Source organism: Polypterus senegalus, unplaced genomic scaffold (assembly GCF_016835505.1).
Source record: "Polypterus senegalus isolate Bchr_013 unplaced genomic scaffold, ASM1683550v1 scaffold_730, whole genome shotgun sequence".
Lineage (NCBI taxonomy): Eukaryota > Metazoa > Chordata > Cladistia > Polypteriformes > Polypteridae > Polypterus > Polypterus senegalus.
In genome coordinates this window covers 646-24,724 of record NW_024385096.1, presented here as the reverse complement: position 1 = coordinate 24,724, position 24,079 = coordinate 646, and the positions used below count along the sequence as shown (strand labels likewise).

The following is a 24,079-nucleotide window of genomic DNA, read 5'->3' as shown; positions in this document are numbered from 1 at the left end:
ACACCATTCACAGCTTGGCTACAGGCAAATAAAAGAATAAACTTATTTTCCTCGGAAGCACATTGACTGACGTTTTCGTAATTCATTAATAGACACCTTACGAGATGGTGAAAACCGCAGGTGATTTATTAAATCAGTGTTCAATACCAAGAGAAAAAAGTCTCCCGGATCCCTTAAATATGCATCTGGAAGTGGCTGCGTTGAAGTTTCAGGGTTATCATAATCACTTTCACATCCGTCTTAAGTGTAAAAGCTTCAGAGTGGCACAAAGTTTCGGGAAACTTATTCCTATCAAAGAAGTATCATATGATTGTCTAGGGCCTGTCGAGAAGGATCATGGTCATTGTAGTTATTACCCATAAACACGCTGCACCGAATTAAATGTCGCCGCTTTTCGACAACGGGAAAATGTCGAAAAGGATGATGGTTGTTGTAGTTGTTACACATAGCATTCTGTGGTCCACATGGTTTCATTCGGCTTGTCAGAGTAGACTTCGAAGAAGCACGGTGGTTATTGTAGTAAATACAAATACCCACGCAGGCCATTCACTCTAGTGAAACTGCTGTGAAGAACCGCGATTTAAATGTGAACACTGCTACCCCAAGCTCAAACTGGCATGCCGTTGAAATTCGTAGAAAACAACAGATCAGTCTTTGCAGGTTTAAAAATCGTAGTGGAACGTGAAAGTATCTAAAGCGTATTTCTCGTGATAGTAGTAATTGTTGATTTAGGATACTTCATAATTGTAATTTTACAGTAAAAAGGGATAGTGAGACACACCGTTCAGTGAAGCGACTTCATCTAAACTTCCTTTATTGAGAGATACGATATCACAGAAACTGATGAGAAATTACTCTGATATAGTAACAAATAAAATAAGAAGTCCCAAAATATTTGAAGCCATCTTGCAAAATCCTTTCGACTGATACCAAATTATTATACAGTATGATCCTAATTTAAAGCAATAAATGGTCCCCTTCTAGAGAAGTAGCCAGGCACCTGAGCCGGAAATGAAATATTAGTTGCCCTTTTCATGCCTGGTCAAAAACAGATTCTGAAATAATCTAAAATAAAAAAATAAAAATGAAATAAGCGTACAAGTCCGTTCTTTAGTTTTCAGTTGCTTTGCTTTTTCAGAGTATAGTGCTTATATGCTTCTTGTTTTGAATTAATATAATATTGTTTGCTGTCTTTTACTTTTATTCAGGCTGTAAGTCGCACCACTTAATAAGGTCCTTCAGCACATTGAGGCGCCAGTCGTCTCTTTTTGTTTTGATGATACAAATATGGTGAAAGGAAACGGGTCCATTAAGGAGTACCGATCGTTTTAAAACGAAGTAGGATCGGGAGGTCAATCAGTAAAAGATGAATCTAGAGCTCTTGGGTATGTCAGTCGTCATCACATTTGTTCAACTATTAACTATTAATACAGTGGTGAAAGTGGAGAATGAAGTCGTGTTTGGGGTATAAGCTTAAAACAGAGTGAGAAATTACGTTATTTCGGTGCATATTTCTAACTTGGTGATAAAAATGGCTTAAGTAAAATGTAACATTTGAGCATCATGCTTCATAATTCAAATGACTTTATAAAATCCTTAATAATCGCACGTGGGCGTGTACGTATGTAACAGGTCCTACATTAAATTCCTCTGCTGAAAACAAAGTAAGGTTTACAATAGCTGCTCAAACTTTAAATTGATCCTCTTTTAAAAATGGACGTCAAAATGGTGCAGAAACATGCAAAAATGCGTATTTTAGTTTTTTTTTTTTACTTTAATGTTTCCATTTCGGAGTTTTATTGTCTTAATATTGATTATTCTCTATGGATATTTTAGTTTAGTGTTTCAGATTGCGACGTTGTTTCACCTTTTTAAATATTACGCCCTGGTACACATCTGACGACTGATGTAACAATGTTTATGTGTATTCTGAAATATAGTGTAAGCCTGTGGAAGTGTTTAAGGTTGGAACAATGTTTCACATTGGGCCTTTGACTGTTTTGTTTTTGTAGTGATTCGGTCAGTGTTGAAATATATCATTGTAATCGGCAAATTACCCGTATATACAAGTGTTGCATATTGTGACAGGTTGTTAGAGTACTGACGGCACCGCCCCCTCCGATAACGGCGACTACATCGTACATAATACACATTGCCGTGAGTTCGGTACTTATTCAGAACACAAACACAAACAAATAAAAATAGAGCGAAAGGCGCTCTAAATCGGGATGTTCATAAGAAATACAATGATATACTTCATAAGGCAGAAGTACATAATAAACAAGAATAATTTTATCAATTTTTTGAAATATTAAAATGTGTGCTTCAAATTAAATGTTTAAAATCTAAATATTTTCGATTGTAATAGAAATGTGTCATTTTTTTCAACCTCTAATAGAGAACAAGATCGCTAGTGAAACATCAGAAATAAAATATTTATAATCCCTCACCCTGAAATAGTTTAAAACGATCCCACACATGCTTATGTTTAAAATGTGTCATGTTATCCATCTGGGAGTGGCTCTTAGAGGGATAGGTCCACCAGTGAATAATCAAATGTAAAAAATAGCTCATTGATGATCAGCAACACCAAAATAGAATAAAATGAAACGTGATTATATTACCGATCCTTGATTTTGTTAAAAGGAATGTCTTTGACCCCTTGTATCCCATTAGGGTTTACACCCCTGGGCTCAGCTGATGTGGCATGCACAACTTCAAGTCCTTCTGATTATCTTTGCTCAAGACACCTATGTTCTTACTCATTATCATGAAGTTGTTAATTCCCGGCACAAAATATGGTAAAAAAAAAATGACCTAAAAACTAGGGTTTTTGAGGTCTAGAGGGATAAAAAAGGGGTGAAGCATAACTTGACCTCAAGATGAGTTGAATGGTATATCATATTTGGGGGTTTCTTATACTGGTGAGTTAGGAGGTGCCAGACAAAAACAAAACCTGATTTCAAAGCATTCATAAGTAACTCTTATGAACATAAAAAGTTAAAAACAAAGGTTTTGGCACACTGGTATAAGAACATTAGATTTGAACAGAAGGAATGACTAATGCCCAGCAATCCTTAAATGTCGTTTTAAGATCAGTTTTACCCCTTCTAAATTTAAGAGAGGTGTGTTGCATCATATTATGTTTATGGTTATATATAAAATCTCAACATTTATTGATATAGCACATTTTCATATAAATAACGTAACTCAAAGTGCTTTACAAGACGAAGAAAGAAAAGTTTATACAATGTAAAAATAAGATTAGGTAATACTAAATAACAAAGAATAAAGTTTGGTCCAATGGCTGGGAGGACAGCAAAAACAAAACCCCAGAGGGCTGGAGAAAAAAAAAAACCAAAAATAAAATCTGCAAGGGTTCCAAGGCCATGAGACCGCCCAGCCCCCACTGGGCATTCTACCTAATATAAATGATCTAAATAAGTCCTCATGGTTTTCAGGCTTCACATGGAAGATTTAGATGGTGATGGTCATGTGGACATCTGGCCTTCAATCCATCAATGCAGGGACTGCATGGTGCCTTGATCAGGAGGTGGTAGCACAGATCGGTATCACAGAACAACGGAAAAAGAACAGCAGAGAAAGTAGGGGTTAGTACGGATTGCAGAGCCATAATAAAAACAATAATTGAATGCATATAGAGAATATCAGGGTTACATTAAAATGAAGCTACGAGAAAGCCATGTTAAAATAATGGGTTTTAGCAGTTTTTTTTAAAGTGCTCCACCGTATTAGCCTGGTGAATTTCTATTGCTAAGCTATTCTAAATTGTAGGTGCATAATAGCAGAAGGCTGCCTCACCACTTTTTTTAGGTTTAGCTCTCGGAATTATAAGCAGACACTCGGTTGAAGATCTAAGGTTGTGATTTGGAGTGTAAAGTGAAAGGCATTCCAAAATATAGGATGGAGCGAGATTATTTAAGGCTTTTTAAATCATAAGCAGTGTTTTAAAGTCAATTCTAAATGGCACAGGTAACCAATGTAGTAACATCAAAACTGGAGAGATGTGCTCAGATTTTCTTTTTCTAGTTAAGATTCTGACAGCTGCATTCTGCACTAGATGCAATCAATTGATGTCTTTTTTTGGTAGTCCTGAGAGGAGTGTGTTACAGTAATCTAGTTAACTAAAAACAAAAGCGTGAACTAATTTTTTAGCATCTTGCAAAGTTATAAGGGATCTGAATTTTGCTGTATTTCGTAAGTAAAAAAAATGCTGTTGTAGTAATCTGATTAATATGTGATTTAAAGTTTAGGTCAGAGTCAATAATTCCCCCTACATTCTTTACCTCTGTCTTGACTTTTAAGCCTAATGGGTCAAGTTTATTTCTAATACTCTCACCATATCCATTTTGCCAATCACTAAGACTTCTGTGTTCTCCTTATTTAGCTTGACAAAATTACTTCTTATACACTTAGAAACACAAGTAAGGGTCATTGGGTCAGTGAACCAAGAGAGTCTGGGTCATCAGGCGCTATTGATAAATATAGTTGTTTGTCATCAGCATAACTTTGGTAGCTCACATTTTGTCTTGAGATAATCTGACCTAGTGGAAGCATGTAGATCAAAAATAACAGTGGACTGTGGATAGATCATTGTGGAACACAATATAGAATATTGTGTGTCTTTGAAGTATAACTACTACAACTAACAAAGAATTTTCCACAATTTAAGTAAGACTTAAACAAATTTAAGACATTGCCAGAGAGGCCCACCCACTGACTAAGGCAATTTTTAAGACGTTTTGCCTGAATAATGTGCTGGCTCTGATCAAAAGTGTGCAGGAGATTCATGAATTGTTTTACTTTTGGGTCACACTGATTATCGATATGAAAATTAAAGTCGGCAACTATTAGGAACTTTTCATAGTTATTATAATTGACGCTAAGTCTGGGAATTCCTCAAAGAAAGATGCATAATATTTAGGAGGTTTATAAATGGACAATACTAGAGACTGAGAAACTCTTTGAATAACAACAGCAAGATACTCAAAAGACTTGAACGTACCAAAGTCAACATCTTTACACTTTAACCGACTCAAATAAATATTTGCTAAACTGCCACCTTTCTTATCTTGGCAAACTGCATGAGTAAAGCTGTAATTCAGAGATGCAGATTCTATTAAAACAGCCGCACCATCAGAGTTAAGCCATGTTTCACTTAATGTAAGAAAGTCGATTTTCCTATCACTAATAAGATCATTGATGGAAAACGTCTTGTTGTTTAACACTCTAACATTTTAATAAGGCCATATTTAAGATCTCGGAAGAGCAGGACTCTACTGGTGGAGTGTTATGGTTCTTCAAAATAGTAAGTTATTCGTATTAATGCTGCTTTGTGTGGATTTTTATTTAATCTCTAGTCTTTTATAGTTTTACTATAGTGCACATCTAGAGGTGAAGAGAACAAGAGAAATGTGTCCCTATAGTTCACACAGGTGATGCTTTTGTAATGCTGCAGCCTCACAGTAAGGAGATCATGGGTTCACATCCTGGGTCCTCCCTGTGTGGAGAGGGCTTTGAGTAGTGAGAAAAGCAGTATATAAATGTAAATAATAATTTGTATTAATATTTATGTTATTATTATTGTAAACTGTCTATTTAAATAGTTGGAATATTGTTCAACTAATAAATATGCCGTTACCACGATTGAATGAAAGATCACTACATGAGTTTTAGTGAATAGGGATGAAAATAAACTGTTGCTATTTATATATGTGTGTCAGGGCCCAAGTGATGTGTCCATATTACAAAAGTATTTTTATTGGATGCTAACCATACATACTGGATTTTCTTAAGGAGACGTTTGTAATTGGCTTAGCTAACTAATATTATCAGACATATATTTCTTGTATTAAGAAAGTCAGTGAATAGTATCATACCAAACCAGATATTTATAGTATGGTATTCAAGCTGTCATAATTAAATTTGGAGAAAACTGTAGTACTAGGGTGTTGTACCATGTTAGCCATTATGAATGTAGAGAAAAGCCAAGCAAAATGACACATTTTATTGGCTAACTAAAAACATTACAATATGCAAGCTTTCGAGGCAACTCAGGCCCCTTCTTCAGGCAAGATGTAATCAACTGTAAAAAAAAAAAACTGTAGATAGTCAGATGGAAACATCTTTTGGGGTCTTCTGCTGTGTTCTCTAACAGTACTTATAGGTACTTTCATAAATTACAGAAGAAAATTCAGTGAAGTGTTTGCTTAACATCTAGTAAAAAGAAGAGAACTGGTCTTCTAGAAGGTGTTATAACTGAGATACCATTCTTGTGGAAAGGCAATAAGCAGAAGAGATCGCATTATATGAATGCCTTTTGACTGTGCTGGGATCAGGGAGACACTCCTAATTCATAGTGACTGAGGAGGAACTTCTTTCCACAGTCCCTTTGCATCCTAAATAAGTAAAGTGACTAAAGATATGTGAATGTAAATACTCTTGTTATTTGTTACTTATTTATTACATATTTTTACAATTTAATATACATACTATTACTGTCATTTAGCCAAATGAATTTTATTGATATATATATTAAGTTGTTTATTATTGTTTATTGTGCTCTTGTATTCAACTTAATGTGCAGTCTTGGGGTTTAGCAACTTAGCATTTCTCCACATATTGTATTGTCTGTATAACTGAATGTGATAATTAACATTTGATTTGATTTGAATGTCCATAGTTAATGCTGCAAAAGTCAATGGTAAAAAGCTATTATAAGCTAAAAGTTTCTAAACTGAAACTGATTTACAACTACACCTGTATGTAAGAAGAACAGTTGCCAAGAAGTATATTGATGTCTGTTTGCAGCCTTTTGTAAAGCATAGATGTAGTAATATTGACACATCATGTATACAGGGCACAGTAAAATATTTACTTGCATGTCTGAACAGCATGCAACATGTTGTCACTCTGGTACAAGCAGTTGTTCTGTCATAGTGTAGGGGTGCATTTTGGCCAGTGGTATTGGGGATCTGGGACCTCATATAAAACTTGTTTACACTTGTAACCATGCGTTTGGCCATTTCTCATTCAAATATCAAGATTTATAATACATAAACCTGGTGAAGAAATTTGCTTAAACATAAGGAAAGTTTCGACCATCTGTAAGTCATGCTATATCTTTGGGAATATGACATATTGGCAGAAACTTATTCTTTCAGCACGCTAATGATCCCAAACATAATTAAGAATTAGAGTGACTGTCTAACAGTGTTAGACTGATGACTTCAGAATCCTGATCTAAGTATAATTGAAGCTATTTGGTAAAACACAGCTTGAGTCAGTCAGTCATTGCATGTTAGGGATATGGCATTAGATATTATTACTGCCATTTTTTTAATGTTAATCCATCAATTTTTCTAACAAATTTAGGGTCACAAGAGGCTGGTGCTAACCCAGATAACACACATTTTCTTCATACAAAACATCAGGCCATTTTTGAGATTCCAGATAGTCTAACATTAACATTTTGCAGGCTGTGGAAAGAAAACTGGAAAAAGCAGAGAAAAACCCAGCCCCTACTATCCCAGTATTCTGGAGGTACGCAGCAGTAGTGCCAAACACTGTACCCCTATTTGTCCAATTAGTTTTGGTATCCTAAATTTTAGTACTGTACAAAATTGACATTTCTAAAATTATTGTTTAATGTAAGACAGTGCAGATGTTCTAATAAAGTTGACATTCTTCACAGTGTGCCATTACAGATCAACACTGCAGCAATACAATCTTGAGTTACAAAAAGTAAATTTATTGTGAACATAATTTTTAGAGTTCATTTTATCTTTGCATGAGATGTTCATCAAAATTCTGAAATGTGTTAATAATAATCATAATTTTTAAGAATGATTAAGACTTTCCAGTACATCTTCAAACATGTTTTTTTTCTCTCTCTCTCTCTCTCTCTCTATCTATCTCTAAAACCACAAAGAGTCCTTTGGACAGAATTATCCAGAGGTAAGATCGATATAATTTCTGTTAATGTTAAACTTGCTTATATGGAATGTTATTTGATTTTAATAAAATCAATAAAATGTAAAAAAAAAAAAAAAGATATAATTTCTGTTTATGCAATATTCCATTTCAGTTGGCATATGTTCCTTGTTGGGTATCTTAGAAAATTAGACTTAAATTTGTTCAGTAATTATAATTGTCAAGGTACAGTATCAAGTATGTTCAAGTATATTGTTATGTGTTGTGACAGATAGGGGCGCTCTCGTCCCCTTGAACCCTCAGAGCAGACACCAGATAAAAGTCCAAATAATTACTTTATTATTATAATAAATGTGCACAAGCACCTCCACCTCCACTATACTTTAATAACTCAATACAGTTCTCAATTCTCAATAAACAATAATCCAATAATCCAATCCTCCACACCTCCCAGCAGCTCAGTCACCCTTGCTCCCAATTCGGCTCACTGCTGGGATCTCCCACAGTCCTTTTATACTTCTTGACTCGGAAGTGTTTCTCTCTCTCTCTCTGTCCATGTGACTTTGTAACACTTCCGGGTCGGGTGAAAACTCTCTTTTCTTCAACCCCGAAGTACGTCATTTCTTCTGTCCCTGTGACTAGGATGTACTTCTGGGCTGTATGGAAAATATACGTCTCTGGGCCTCCCTGCAGCGTCCCCTGGCGGCCCCGACATTATCTAGCAGGGCTGTGCATTAAAACTCCAAAGTCCATGATGCCCTGCTGGAATTTGGGGCATCTCCACGTCACAGGGAGGGCTCCATCTGGTGGTTTGGGGGTATTGGCCGGGATAAGTTGCCGGCCATAGTCCACAGTGTATACAGTATGATGAGATTGTTTCTAAATTGCACGTCTCCCAAAGATTAGCAGCAGGAGTATAATACCATCAACAGACAATTAATATAATGATGTTTGGTAAATATAACTAGCTGAAATACCCAGCATTGCCCGGGAGGAACATAAAGTTTTTTTTTAATTGTTTGAGAAAAACATAATTAAAAAAAAAAAAAACCACAACTTTAAAAATAAAAATAAATTAACAAACAAAAAACCTGGGTTCACTTCCTGGGTCCTCCCTGCATGGAGTTTGCATGTTCTTCCCTTGTCTGTGTGGGTTTTCTGCGGTGGGCTGGTGCCCTGCCCGGGAATTGTTTTCTGCCTTGCGCCCTGTGTTGTCTGTGATTGGCTCCAGCAGACCACCGTGATCCTGTAATTAGGATATAGCAGGTTGGATAATGGATGGATGGATAAAGACTACATAATGTGCTTGTCTTGCGGTGTTGTATGTATGTTATCATCCATTTGACGCTCTGAACTGGCCAACTGTATTTAATTTGAAAAGCAACAGGGGCGCGGTGGTGCTCAAACATAAAGAATGCTGGCAGTCACCTCTAGTTCACCCTCGTGTTTTTTTTAATTGTTTGAGAAGAACATAATTAAAAAAACACAACGGTAAAATAAATTATGAAAACAAAGACTCATTAATGTCCTTGTCTTGTGGTCTTGCATGTATGTTATCATCTATTTGACGCTCAGAACTGGCCAACTCTATTTAATTTGAAAAGCAACAGGGGCGCGGTGGTGCTCAAACAAAGAATGCTGGCAGTCACCTGCTAGGTACTAACTGTGTAAGCCTGTGCTGTTAAAAGCACGGATCCTAGAAAGTATTTAAATCATCAGAAGTACTCTGGGCATCTCTCTGCTAGAAGGATTCATGTTGCAGAAGTGCTCGCATCATTTGTACATTTGTAGCTTAGCGACTGTCTTTCTTAGGAGGTTTCCTTTTGCCGGTGTACTGGCCTCGCTTGCGTATCCTTGGAGCTGGAGCCCTCACCCCAACTTTACGTCTCACTTCCTAAGCCGGACAGACACATACACTCCTACGCATAGAACTCTATTTAATTTCAAAAGCAACAGAGGCATGGTGGCACTTAAACATAAAGAATGTTGGCAGTCTTCTCCAGTTCGCCCTCTGGTGGTCGTTCCGAGTGTCTAACTTATAGATATATATAGAGAGAGAGAGAGAGAGAGAGAGAGAGAGAGAGAGAGAGAGAGAGAGAGAGAGAGAGAGAGAGAGAGAGAGAGAGAGAGAGAGAGAGATACTGCTCAAAAGAATTAAAGGAACACCTTTTAATCAGAGTATAGCATAAAGTCAATGAAACTTATGAGATATTAATCTGGTCAGTTAAGTAGCAGAGGGGGTTGTTAATCAGTTTCAGCTGCTGTGGTGTTAATGAAATTAACAACAGATGCACTAGAGGGGCAACAATGAGATGACCCCCAAAACAGGAATGGTTTAACAGGTGGAGGCCACTGACATTTTTCCCTCCTCATCTTTTCTGACCGCTTTCTTCACTAGTTTTGCATTTGGCTACAGTCATTGTCACTACTGGTAGCATGAGGCGATACCTGGACCCTACAGAGGTTGCACAGGTAGTCCAACTTCTCCAGGATGGCACATCAATACGTGTCATTGCCAGAAGGTTTGCTGTGTCTCCCTGCACAGTCTCAATGGCATGGAGGAGATTCTAGGAGACAAGCAGTTACTCTAGGAGAGCTGGAGAGGGCCATAGAAGGTCCATAACCCATCAGCAGGACCAGTATCTGCTCTTTTGGGCAAGGAGGAACAGGATGAGCACTGCCAGAGCCCTACAAAATGACCTCCAGCAGGCCACTGGTGTGAATGTCTCTGACCAAACAATCAGAAACAGACTTCATGAGGGTTGCCTGAGGGCCCAAATGTCTACTGCCCTGTGCTCACTGCACAGCACCGGGAGCTCAATTGGCATTTGCCATAGAATACCAGAATTGGCAGGTCCACCACTGGCGTCCTGTGCTTTTCACAGATGAGAGCAGGTTCACCCTGAGTGTATATGTGTATATATATATATATATATATATATATATATATATATATATATATATATATAGATATATATATATATATAGAGAGAGATATAGATATATAGAGAGAGAGAGATATAGATATAGACAGATACCAGATCATTCATATACACCCACAGGTTAGGAAAGGCATCTAGTTGTCAGGATGAGCGGTTGTTAAGTACTTTTTATCACTCGAGGATAAAAACTGTACCTCAGCATAGTGGTATGAGTGCCAGTACTAGGAAACCATTTTTCAGAATAGAAAACTTGGCCTTTTTTAGGCAGTGTGTTAATATGTTGTAGGTCCTGAAAAGAAGGGAGCTATGTACCTGTAATATTCTGAGTTGATTCAATCACCCTGTAGAATCCCAACAATTTTCTCATTGTGTAAATATAAAGAAGTGATTTTTAAGTTTTGAAACCATTTCTAACATTGAGAAACTTTCAAGAAATGTTTCTCTTATAGTCTTATTTTTGCAGTCTTTACAATTGTTAATGATATTTTTTTTTTCTGTGACTGAATTGAACATTTTTGAAACATGCCTCACATAACAAGCTTTGAAAATGTCCTATTAAAAGAAAATATAGTATTGACAGGGTGTGTTACCTGTTCAGTTTATTCTTAGTAAGTACAGATACAATAGATCACTATAGAGAACTTAAAATGTTTGAGAAAAGTAGAACACCGCATAAACACAACAGAGAAACCAAACATACTGTTGAAATAGTAACATGGAAACAAACATCCATCCATCCATCCATCCATTATCCAACCTGTTATATCCTAACTACAGGGTCACGGGGGGTCTGCCGGAGCCAATCCCAGTCAACACAGGGCGCAAGGCAGAAAACAACCCCCGGGTAGGGCGCACACACACACCCACACACCAAGCACACTCTAGGGACAATTTAGAATTGCCAATGCACCTAACCTGAATGTCTTTGGACTGTAAGAGGAAACCGGAGTGCCCGGAGGAAACCCACACAGACACAGGGAGAACATGCAAACTCCACGCAGGGAGGACCCGGGAAGCGAACCCAGATCTCCTAACTGCGAGACAGCAGTGCTACCCACTGCGCCACCGTGCCGCCGGAAACAAACAATGGATACGAAAATATTAATATTTGTATTCCCATGTGTGCATGAATCCGTCTGTCTTTGCTTAGCCATATTTTAAAACAGATCATTATTTAAACACATGACGACAAATTATTCAAAGAATAAGCCCTTTAGTACCATATGTGTTTAGTAACTTGTACATATGTTGTTTTCTGTTACTCTTTCAATTTTTTCAGGAAGCTGATGGCACCCTGGACTGCATCAGCATGGCCCTTACATGCACTTTTAATCGATGGGGAACATTGCTTGCTGTTGGCTGCAATGATGGTCGAATAGTAATCTGGGATTTCTTAACCAGAGGAATTGCCAAAATCATCAGTGCTCACATCCATCCAGTGTGCTCCCTATGGTGAGGTTTAGCTGGCATTTGCACCTTATTTTTTAACCTTGATAGTTAAACTGGCAAATTCTAGTACCTGTTGTGTGTTGGGATTAGTGTGCAACATATGCGTTTTTATACTCCTTTTGTGCATTATTTTGTTGCTAGATGTACCAAACTGTAAGAACTTGTCCTTGAACATTTTACATTTTGTTATATTGTAAACTCAAAATGCCTTCCATTTTTTATTTTATGTGTATTTTATGTTGTATACACAAATTAAGCTATCATTTCAAAGTATGAAAAAAAAGTTATTTTTATTAATAAGGGAAAAAAAAACCCAAAACCAATTCTGAAATATGCCTTACTGATAATTATCAAGTGCTCTGACACCCTAAATTTAGATCTGATGTGTTTTGTTATGTAGTGAGATCACTAATATGTGAATGGATTACCCCCAAGGTCACTTTAATTGTGTGGTATTTCAAACTAAATTTAGCTCTTTAAGTTAATGAATTTGCAATATATCTTAGAGCAGAATTTCTACAATGAAGGTTTTGAAGCTGGGTATGTATCTCGTTGATATTCATAGACCTAAAATATGGTAAAATGGTACTGAAAGTTTCAAGGAAGACAATCACATCCATCATTGGGATAAAAAAAGAAAGAGCATCTTAGACTTTTCACTGAGCCGGAAGTCTTCCCAGGCTAAGCATGGCTCCGATGGGAAAATATGCGCAGAAGACTGCAAATTTTTCAGTACTTCACAGAAAAAGCTTAATGAGTGAGTAGGTAGACGAAATCGAGCCCTGAAAATAAGGCCATATAAATAGCAACTCTGGAGTTTCAAATATAGTGCGGGGGAGACTTTGAGACAATGTGGTAAAATTATTCTTTTTTTACCAATGAATCTAAAATTAAACTCTTTGACCTAAATGCAGTAATGCATTCAAGTATATTCAAAGCTATAATTGTGGATAACAATTTGTATAGAATTTTATGGATGTGCATGCAGTGAACTTAACATTTTGTTTTAAAACTGTATTTTTTCTTATGAAAAATATTCAATGCTTATTTTACTCCATTGCATTGTATAGCATAAGGAAACAGCACAGGAGTCTAGATTTCTTTCTCATTTCTTTTGCTAGCTGGAGTCGAGATGGGCACAAACTTGTCAGTGCTTCCACAGACAACATTGTCTCACTCTGGGATGTGCTGACTGGAGACTGTGATCAGAGGTTTCGTTTTCCATCACCTATTCTCAAAGTGCAGTTTCACCCTCGAGACCAGTAAGTATTACTGCATTTATGATCATTTCAGATTTTGGGTTTGACAGGTGTCTACAACTAGGGTGGCTGCTGTTAACAAAACAAAAAAAAAAACATATTCATCTCGCTTTTAGTTTTGTAAGATAAGAAATCAAAGCAGTTAACACAAATCATTGTATTCATTTAAATAACCTAAAAATGTAATGTGTGTTTTGTTAAAATATTTTTGTGTTATTAAAATAATTTATTATTGTTGTTCTTTCCAACTTGCTGCTATGGTCTATATTTATGTTTTCATAATTTACAGAAACAGAGTACTGGTGTGTCCCATGAAATCGGCCCCCGTTCTGCTGACTCTTTCAGACTCTAAGCATGTAGTTCTACCTGTGGATGATGACTCAGATCTAAATGTGGTTGCATCCTTTGACAGACGAGGAGAGTATATCTACACTGGCAATGCCAAGGGCAAGGTGAGTGACACAGAAATAAATATCTACTGTGTATAAGATTGTTTACATGTTTGCTTCAATTTGATTATGTACAACTGTAAAATGACTTATTAGTTTTTAGTGCTAAAGGGAAGTTGCATGGCTTTGTTTCTTACATGATTTCTTTTCTTCAGATCTGCATTCTCTTTCATGTTTTAGCCAAGTTTTTAAAGAATGTTGATGTGTGTAAAAAAAAAATCCATTCATTCCTCACCCAGCCGGGATATCCTTAATATGGAAGGACCTGGCGAGAGAGTATTTCCAGGACAGTTTCTTCCCCAGTCCAACAGAGGGCAGCCCCCTTGGTTTCCAGTGGGGCGACGGGTCATGAGCATAGAAGCTTAGTCATGTTGGATCCAGTGGTTGCCTCCAGGGGGTGCAAGGATGTTTTCAGGGCCCTATTTGGCAGCACTTCCGTGCTGCCAGAAGAAGCTTATTGGGCATTTGGAGTCCTTTCCAGGTGCCCTATAAAAAGGGGCCAGTCACCAGAAGTCATCAGCCAGAATCGGGATGAAGAGGACAAAGCCTGTAGGGAGGACTGAAGGTGACAGTGAAAAGACTATGCTTGCCTTGTGCACTGTGTTGTGCCGTGGCGAGCAGAGAAAAGTGCCCCGTCTGTAAATACATTTTGTGCTGTGTGGACTAGATTTAGTGTCCTGCCTGTCTTTGTTGGTCGGTTTTGGGGCGGCTGTACGCACCCGGGAATCACAAGTACTGAAAATGCAATTTTTAGTAGCAGTCAAAGTTGTAGCTCTTGTGTAATTAAGTTGTGAATATTATCATAGATTCTGCATACAAATGCATAGCATAAAACATGCTTTGGCTGGGTAATTTTACCAGTACAGACCAAATAAAGTTTTTTGAGTTGTAAGTAAAATTTTATATTTATGATAAGATGGTTACATTTGGTATGATGTACCGATACATTTGATGCTGTTTGTACATTGCTTATGTGCTATACACTCTACCCTTCCAGTTTAATCTGTTACAACTTCTTTTACTGCACATACTAACAATATGATATGACAAATCTTTCTGGCCCAAAGTTGCTACAGACCTCATTTTAATCTAGCAGATCCCAGTAGTTCTAGGATAATGGGTTGGTTTACGTTGTAGCAATTAAATATTTAAACTATACAAATTTTGACAGGATTAGGTGTGCCAAATCCATCTAATATACTTTAACTTTTTTTTTTTTTATCTTGAATGGTAAATAGATTATATTCCATATTTTAGAGTTTGGTGTTTTAAGCAATACATTTGATGATTTCTGTATTGTAGTAAAATATAAATTGTATCTCAGTTATGGACTTAAATGTGTACTTTTTCAAATGTATGTTAGTTCATTATTGTCATCTTCATTAATTGAATTTCTGTTTAGCAGTATCTGCATCATTCTAAAAATAATTGTAATGTCACCTAGATACTTATATAAGAGCAAAAGTTAAAAAGTAAGTTTGAAATTGTACATCTGTTAGGCCACATCTGGCATACTGTATGTAGGTTTAATTACTTTATTAGATCAGTGCATAATAATGAAAGAGAAAATCCAGAAAAGTACTATGAACCCAATATATCAGCAATGAGGACAAACTTAAGAATCAATAGTTTTCATTTTAAGCCAACATAGATTTAAGATGTTGCATAATAATATTGTTAAAGTTATGAAGAAGATTATTAATGTGGATACTTGCTGTTACTTTAAAGTGAGAGTTTTAACAAAAAACATTAGGGCAAAGATGGAAGTTATTTATTCTTAATTAGGTACAAACATTTGGAATTACTTGCTCACACAGACAACTGAGAATACATAAATCTTGTTACTAGAGAATATGGTTTATAATAGATTTTTGAGGAGCTGATATTTAGAAAGCATTCAGAAAATCAAAAACAACATGCTGTGTTGGATTAAATAACATGTGCTAATTCCTAATATGTTTTGTTACTAGTTGATTCTCTGCTCTGCTAGTAGTGTGCTACCAGTGAGAAAAAAAATAAACCAAATTAGTTCATCCCAGTAAGAGCTGACAGACAGACTGTACAAACTTTTAAGTACAGCATAAAAATACATTTCTAACAATGCAGAGAAAAATAAATTGGATAAAGTTCTCTGCATGTGCATTGTGAGTTGTTAAACTGACAACAAGGCTTGCTCATCAATGGTGGAAAGGCCCAAAAGGGCCATCCAGAAAGCAAGTTTGGTATGCTATGATCTTAGTGATGGCTGTGCCTCTTCATCCTATGTAGATAAGTAGAAATATTAAAGCTATATCCTATGTTTTCATTTGCAAGTAATGTTTTTAAACTAAAATGGTCTCTGTCCATACTAGCATTTTCAAAGCATTTGTGAAAGTGTCTGTGTCAACACAAAAAAGACTGAAAACGCATATGATGTAGATGTTCGTCTGTATTGGCCATTAGCATCATTGATAAAGGGGTGGTAATGTGGCCACAGAATTTATCACAAAACTGTAGCAACCAGTAAATTTGCTTTTCTGCATATATGCAGCATTCAGACTATATGAAACACAATTTAGATGTGGAATCTGGGTTTTTTTTTTTTTTTTCTTTTCATGAAGGGTGACCAGTCAGGGAATGAGATCTGTGCCACATAATAAGCGTAAACCAATCTGTTTGTGATTAGAGTTCATGTTGCATCACTGAGGCTGTGTTTTCAGAAGCATATGGCTCTGGAGAGCATTTGTGAAACGTTTTTATATTCATGAGTTAAAAATGCAAGAGCAATATGGTGGAAAGGTGAAAACAGTGACTAATGTCTGTGTTTTTTAAGTGAAATTTAGTAGTGTGGACAGGGACTTGGTTTAATGATTGCAAAATATATTCTAAGTTTTTGGATTTTCAGTCTTTAATAGTGTGATATAAGCATTGAATCGATGCCAGCTAAGTATATGTCAATGTCAGTTTATTTATAAAGCACATTTAAAACAACATCAGTAATGCTGTAACCAAAGTTCTTCACATTAAAACGTACAATAAACATAAATAAAATAAATAGAAATAAAATACAATAAATCACAATACAACCAGCAGTAAATTGAAACAAATGAATGACTAAGAGGAGGGAACCATCAGTATCACTGATGTTAAAGGTTAGTCATTTTGTATTTGATTAAAATTAGAATGAACAGAAGTGTCATAGTTTACCGGAAAGCTCAGCTTTGCATCATCTGGTTCTCTGTAAAGGACCAATTTTAATAAATTGTCATTACAAGGAAAAGTCCAAACTTAATTTGAACAATTTTATCAAGTCTGACTTTTGTGTATTAAATTTTTGTGATTGATATCAAATAAACCAGAAGTGCAAGTTTTTGTGCTTTTTTATTCATTATAATGCTTTAGTGATATCTATCTGTGTTTTTCTTGTTTTAGGGCTACTGTAGATTTGTTATTTGTGTGACCTGTAGGTGTAAAACATTAGGCATTATTGTAGTACTGTACTTGTGTAGTTAACTGAAGTGTTTTGTCAGTTATGGGATCTGTATGTATTGTATTTTTATTAGTATATTGTACTAATAAGGAGGCCCTAACCATTAATTATGTTTTTCTGTGTTGGCCTGTATGTAGGTTTTGCCTACAAGGAAGGGGCCAAAAAAAAAAAAAAAAAAGGGGGGTTGGGTATGCCAATGATTTTTTTTGACTGTATACTTAAGAGATTGGTTTGCATGTCTGTAGTTACATTATAACTTTATTTTTTTTTTTTTGCATGTTTCAGATATTAGTTTTAAAAACAGACTCTCAGGATTTAGTGGCTTCCTTCCGTGTCACCACAGGCACCAGTAATACTACAGCAATTAAGTCCATTGAATTTGCACGTAAGGGGAGGTGAGTTCAAAAAGGTGCTATTAGAATAACTACTCTTTATCCATAAGAAGTTAAATGAACTATTTCATGTTACTCATTTTTTTTCTTCTTAACAAATACTCCAAAGCTGTTTCCTGATCAATACAGCTGATCGAATCATCCGCGTGTATGACGGCCGTGAGATCTTGACATGTGGTAGAGATGGAGAGCCAGAGCCCATGCAGAAGCTACAGGACTTGGTCAACCGGTAAGAACAAATCCTGTGGTTGTTGGTGATATATTGAATGAGCTTCTCTTGTTACTATGTGTGGGGCTGATTTACCTTTACACAATTAACATATACCTTTTTCCCTTTTTTCTATAACGTCTATCATTTTATGTAGGGAAATATCAATATTGTTGTCACCTACTGGTTTTGATCCCTGGAATCTTACAGATAACAAGATTTTAATTGCAGGATTGTTGCAATGGCAACTGCAGTTAAACACATTTTTGGATTGTTGCTGTTTTGTGCAATGCTTAAAGCATTAAGTGCACTGAATTGTGGATAATGTTATAAGCAGTTTGAGGTGTGATTTAAAAAATATGATCCATATAACAAGAGAGTGTGTAAAAGAGTGCCAAATAAGCTGGACGAAATTGATAGAATGGTGTAAATGTATTTTCAAGTTAAAAGAAATGACAAATTTATTGCCACAGTAACTTCCTTTATAATGTACATGGGAGTTAGTGCACAACTAAACTTTGCTTAAATTAGATGTAATTAATATGAATGCAACAACTCCTTTAGTATTCTTTGTTGGAGTGAAGATCTTTCTGGTTCTTAGTGTTTGTTGGAAAGTAGCATAAATATTTTAGTATGTATTTGTTTCAGGATCGTCAGGTCTTAACGCAACAGTATTTTGCAAATATTGGTAAAACAGCACACTGTGCTAAGCTGAATATTCTGTTGTGATCTATACTCTTGTTCTGTTCTTTCTTTGCCTTATTGAAAAATGATTGGGTATTATTTCATTATTTTGAATCCTACTTTTTCTGTCATGAATCTCACACCAGGTTCTGTCCACATTTTATTGGATAAATACTGATGCTCCCACTTCAAGATGGGTCTTTGTTCTTACAACAGTTGTATATGTATTTTTTTTTAAGAACTCCGTGGAAAAAATGCTGCTTTTCAGGTGACGGGGAGTACATTGTAGCTGGTTCAGCAAGACAGCATGCCCTCTATATTTGGGAGAAGAGCATTGGCAACCTTGTCAAGATTCTTCATGGCACCCGGGGAGAGCTACTACTGGATGTAGCTGTAAGTAAAAGAAAATAAGATTGATGGTTAAAAATGCTGATGATCTGAAACATTGAACTTCTTTATCCCAGTATAAATATACCTTTAAAGTGCCAAGCCAAATCAAAACCATATTATAAACAAGACTTAATATACAAGGACAAATCAAAAAGTAAAGGCAAGTTGAAAATTCTGTGGTATTTGCAACTGATAGAAGCTGAAGCAACACAATATGTTTGCGATGTCTTATGGGTAGTGTGTGAACTTGGATGCTCCGGTGAGACACTGCACCATTGTTAAACAATTCTCCATAATAAGATTTCTTTGGGCAGAAGGAGTGAAGCATTGAAGTAAAAACAGCATGACTCAACAAAAAATTTATGGATGAGTTAAAAGGTTTAGAGCAGGAAGAACAAGTGTAACTGATGAAGCTCAATCTCATTGATCATCAACATTGGCCATATCAATATGGCAAATACCTTAATCAGAAAATACAAACAGACTGTGTTGTCTGCTGTTAGATACCCACTATGGATCTGTACATGCCATAGTGCACGATAATGTGGGGTAGAGTAAAGTTGGTGCAAGATGGGTACCCAAACAGCTTACTAATCAGCACTACAAAGAGCATGTGAAGGTTGTTACCCAATTTCTGAGATATTATGAAGAAGATCAAAGTGGTTTGGAGTAGATTGTCACCAGAGATTAGACATGTGTCTATCACTAAGAACTGGAAACCAAATGACAATGCATGCCGTGGAAACGTCTATGGCAAAGAAGAAATTCAAAGGACAGGGCTCCACCAAGAAAATAATGATGACTTTCTTTTGGGACATAAAAGGTTCTATACTGGCACATTTTCAGGAACACAGACAATAGATAACCAGTGCAATGTTTTGTGCTATGTTTAGAGACAAACGTAAACCTGAATCTCACAGCAAAAGAAAAGAGAAATGGTGTCAAAAATTCTTGCGGTTCCATTATAGTGCACAACCCAATGCAGTGGCTGCAATTGTTTGAACGTCTTCCATATATCTGTAGCAGTCTGAAAAAGACCCAGCTAAGATTCATACCACCTGTTGATGGTGATTTCTTTTTTTTTGGTGGGGAACATACCCAGTTTAAGCCCGGCTCACATGTACTCCCTCACAGAGTCAAAGTAGCAAACAACAATAAAGCAGAAACTGAAGAATGTATTAAACAACAATAAATTAAACTACACAATTTCAAATGATCTCACCCTAGTTCCCTTTCCAGAGAATACACAATAAACTTGAACTCAGAAACAAGAAACAACTTACAAAAACAAAAGTCCAAGGGAAACGGCAACCAATGTAGTGAAATGATGGAGATTGAATAATCCAGAGATCAGCTCGCTGTAAGTAAATGTAAAGAACAGTCTTACTGGTATCTCCTGATGATGAAGAGTAATGGGATCGGGAGCGCTTCTTCTCTGAAGGACGCCGAAAAATCCAATTTGGTCCTCACACATCAGGCAGACACCAGACAGTCCATACACACGCACAGGATATAATCCAGTACAAGAATAATAATCCAAAGGCAAGGAATGGGAAGACGAAACAGACGGGTAACTCCAAATACAACACAGCCTTCCCTCTCTGTATAACCAGCCTCCTTTTAAAACTCACACTGGCCTTCTTGTTCCCAGCAGCCACTGCACCCTTGGCATGCATCCAATCGGAGTCACTGCAAGGAGTAATGGGAGATGAAGTTTTTACTCCCAGGTAACACTGCTACATCCCCCTTACAGCCCTGATCTAGCACCATGTGACTTGCATCTTTGGTCCACTTAAAGAGGCTCTGATGGTTCACCTCTACTAATGAGGTTAAAGAACTGGTGCACACCAGGATTTGGGAGAAACTAAAAAGCTGCCTCTCCTAAGGAATGAGGAAGTTTATGGAACGATACAAGAAGGGTATTGATCTGTTCGGAGACTATGTGGGAAAGTGATCCGTTCTGTTCATCTGCTCACATTTACAAGTATTAAAGTGTAAGTTGTCTACTTTTTTGATTCTCTCGGATAGTTTGTTTTAGAGAAAAAAAAAAAGAAAACAAAGCACAAAACTGTCCAGTTCAGAGTAACTAGGTTTTTGTGTATCTTTCAGAATCTCTGTCCCATTGAGGGCTTAGTGTGTGAGTTCTATCCACACAAGAAAGTGATGGGTTTCTCTGGTATGTTTGAACATGAAAACCCAATTAAAGTCTTGTAAGGCCCATCCTTGGAATTTTCTCTGGTTGAATGAATGAAATGAACAGGATTGAAGCTGCAAAAAGGACAGGATAAAAAAGTTTAACATGTTATGATATCCCGTTTTGATGTTCATAAATTTGCACAATATTAAGTCCTAATTTATGTTCATGTCTGTGTCTGTTGTGTTTTTTGATTCATTGAGGAGATGTTTTAATTATACCTGCTTCACTTGACTTATTTCTGTTCCTGTATGATTTAGGCTTTGATTTTTCTTCTTTGACAGTGGCATCCTGTTAGGCCAATCATTGCATCCATTTCCAGTGGTGTTGTATCTATTTGGGCCCAAAACCAGGTGGTGAGTATCTGGTCTGCTGTATACTCTGCCGAGACCCTTTTCACATTTTTTTCACAAATTGTACTATTCAACGTTTTTAAAAAAGGAAGCAAAATATATGAAAAAAAATAAATACACTTTACAATCCTAATGGGAGGAATATTTGCCCATTCCTCCTTACAGAATTGTTCATGCTCTGACAAACTCTGTGGTAAATGCTGTATAGGAACGTGCAATATGAGTAATATCTTAATATATGTTTTAACGATGTGTGAGCTGAAATTACTAAGTATGTCACATTTTTTGCAAAAAGAAATCAAAAACATGCCTTGAAAACCCATGCATTCAGTGTGTCATGTAACCGAACAAGGTAGACTACTGCATGTGCACAAAGTGAGTGCCTAGGCATGCACAGGGATAAAACAGCCTCACAATGTACGTCGTTAGATTTAATTGCAAGATGTGGATCATCCTCACTCGCGTGGTGGTGGTTTGGCTTTGAAAAGACTGATGTTGCTCAAAAGAGGACAATATATTTAGACGATTTATTCATCCATTTCTTTTGAATGAATTATTTTTATTACTTTAAGAAACATATGCCTATCCAGGTGCGTTTTCTATCACAAGCCATCTTGGTTGGGGGTCCTCGATTCCAAAGCATTTTTCTTTCATTATTTAAGACATTTGCACAGATCCCCCACCTTCTGACCCTTCTCCCTCCTGTCCGACTCCTGCTGCCTACCTCTCCAGCGCCTTCTGTCCCTCTCACAACAGATTCTTCTCAAAACCTGAGTTACTGGAAAGCATTTGTCATGGCTGCTGCACGTTCTTTTTTTCATCCCATGAAACATTAGTTTGGTTTAGCTTTGACCAAATGTTGAGCGTGTCATTGGAGGACAATCTATGCCAGGAAGGATAAGAGTCCTGTTTGCTGAAAGAACGATACTCTTTATGGATGGAAACACCAGGGTTGCATGGTTTCTCATGGATGCTGATCAGTGAACAGGTATGCAGAATGGTCAGAATATCCCTGCATCACAAATTGCCAATGTTTAATTCTTTTTATAATTAAACTGCCCCTAAAGCACACGCACACTGGATGTGGATTACTCTTAAATAAAACTCTGCCAATAAGAGATAACAGAAATCGCCATGCAGATTTCTGTCAGTGATAAACTATGTTTCATGGGGAGAAAGAGAAAGAAGGGGGTGATTATGTGGATGCGATTCTCTATGTGATGTGTATCTTAAAGTCAGAAGAAAGAAAAAACTGAGACTGCAATATATTTGAAAGGTCATTAGCTGAACTGGTACATTCAGATAGTACAGGTCATCTAATGATAATTTCTGTTATTCCTTATTGGTAGCATTCTATGTAAGAGAAATCCAGATCAGGAATGCTAGGGAAAACTAGAGCTGCACAGTTGTTTCTGAATGCCAGTCCATGTTTTAAAATACAAAATGACCAGAATATTACTGCTTCACAAACAACTGATGTTTATTTTTGAATGTTACAGTATAAACTACTACACCCCAAAAATGCAAGTGACACACATAGCAATATGCACCTTGAGCATGGGAAAGGAACTACTGTATATAAATAAAATGTATCATTATTACTATTTAAGTAAGCAGTGTGTTGTGTTAAAGTGAGAAAGGACAAGTAAATACCCAGAGCGGCTGCTGTCATCCTTTACTTGCAAGGCATTTTCCTTTCAGATACCGTATATATGTTGGTTGAGATACATCCGTTTGGATATATAGGTCGATTCAGATCGGACAGAACATGAAGTTAGTAATTTATTTAAAAATGTTAGTGGTTTGTTTTCTTTTGTATCTTGAGCAATATTTGACAAATCTTGTTTGGAAATGCTATAGTTTTTTTTCCCCCTGTGCAGTATTTGACAGAACTTTGGATTTTTACATTGTAGTACAATATGTTAGATTTTTGTTCTTGCTTGTATGCTTCACAATTCTGCCTACGGTAGTATTTAATTCCTTTTGGATTCATATTTTGTTTACATTAGGGTAAGTGACTGTTCTCATTAGAACAGTTTTGTTGGTCTTAGTGCAATTTTTTATTTTGTAAACTCTATCGGTCACTTTAAAATGGTTTACTGATACTTGCACTGTTTGATCTCAGTAATACTTTGCCTAGTGATTTTAATGTTTTGTGTTACCGGTATTTTGCTTCAGTTTAAAGTAAATAAGACCTGTTTTTCTAAACTGTTGTTTCCATTAATCTCATTTGTAAGCTAAAATTAATATCTTATTAACAAGACAAAGCTATATCAATAAGACTTTTACAAATACAATTTTAAAGGATGCAAAATATTGTCTAATTATTTTTATCAT

At 36.4% G+C, this 24,079-nt stretch overlaps 1 protein-coding gene across 1 annotated transcript; it reads left to right on the top strand.

Annotated features, from left to right (window-relative positions):
* The first annotated feature begins 1,247 nt into the window (after nt 1-1,247).
* Nucleotides 1,248-21,871, top strand: LOC120522229 (retinoblastoma-binding protein 5). Its single transcript, XM_039743300.1, has 9 exons — nt 1,248-1,385; nt 7,952-7,977; nt 12,175-12,347; nt 13,466-13,606; nt 13,893-14,055; nt 17,807-17,916; nt 18,023-18,142; nt 19,045-19,198; nt 21,674-21,871. Exons 1-9 carry the CDS (start codon nt 1,367-1,369, stop codon nt 21,854-21,856), a joined length of 1,089 nt encoding a protein of 362 aa, XP_039599234.1. The 5' UTR covers nt 1,248-1,366; the 3' UTR covers nt 21,857-21,871.
* Nucleotides 21,872-24,079: the final 2,208 nt, after the last annotated feature.

What these genes read in the sequence shown, in the direction of transcription:
- LOC120522229 (XM_039743300.1), top strand. An exon ending in CTACAGGACTTGGTCAACCG is followed by an intron (nt 18,143 to 19,044) that starts GTAAGAACAAAT and finishes TTTTTTTTTAAG; the next exon opens with AACTCCGTGGAAAAAATGCT. An exon ending in AGCTACTACTGGATGTAGCT is followed by an intron (nt 19,199 to 21,673) that starts GTAAGTAAAAGA and finishes CTTCTTTGACAG; the next exon opens with TGGCATCCTGTTAGGCCAAT.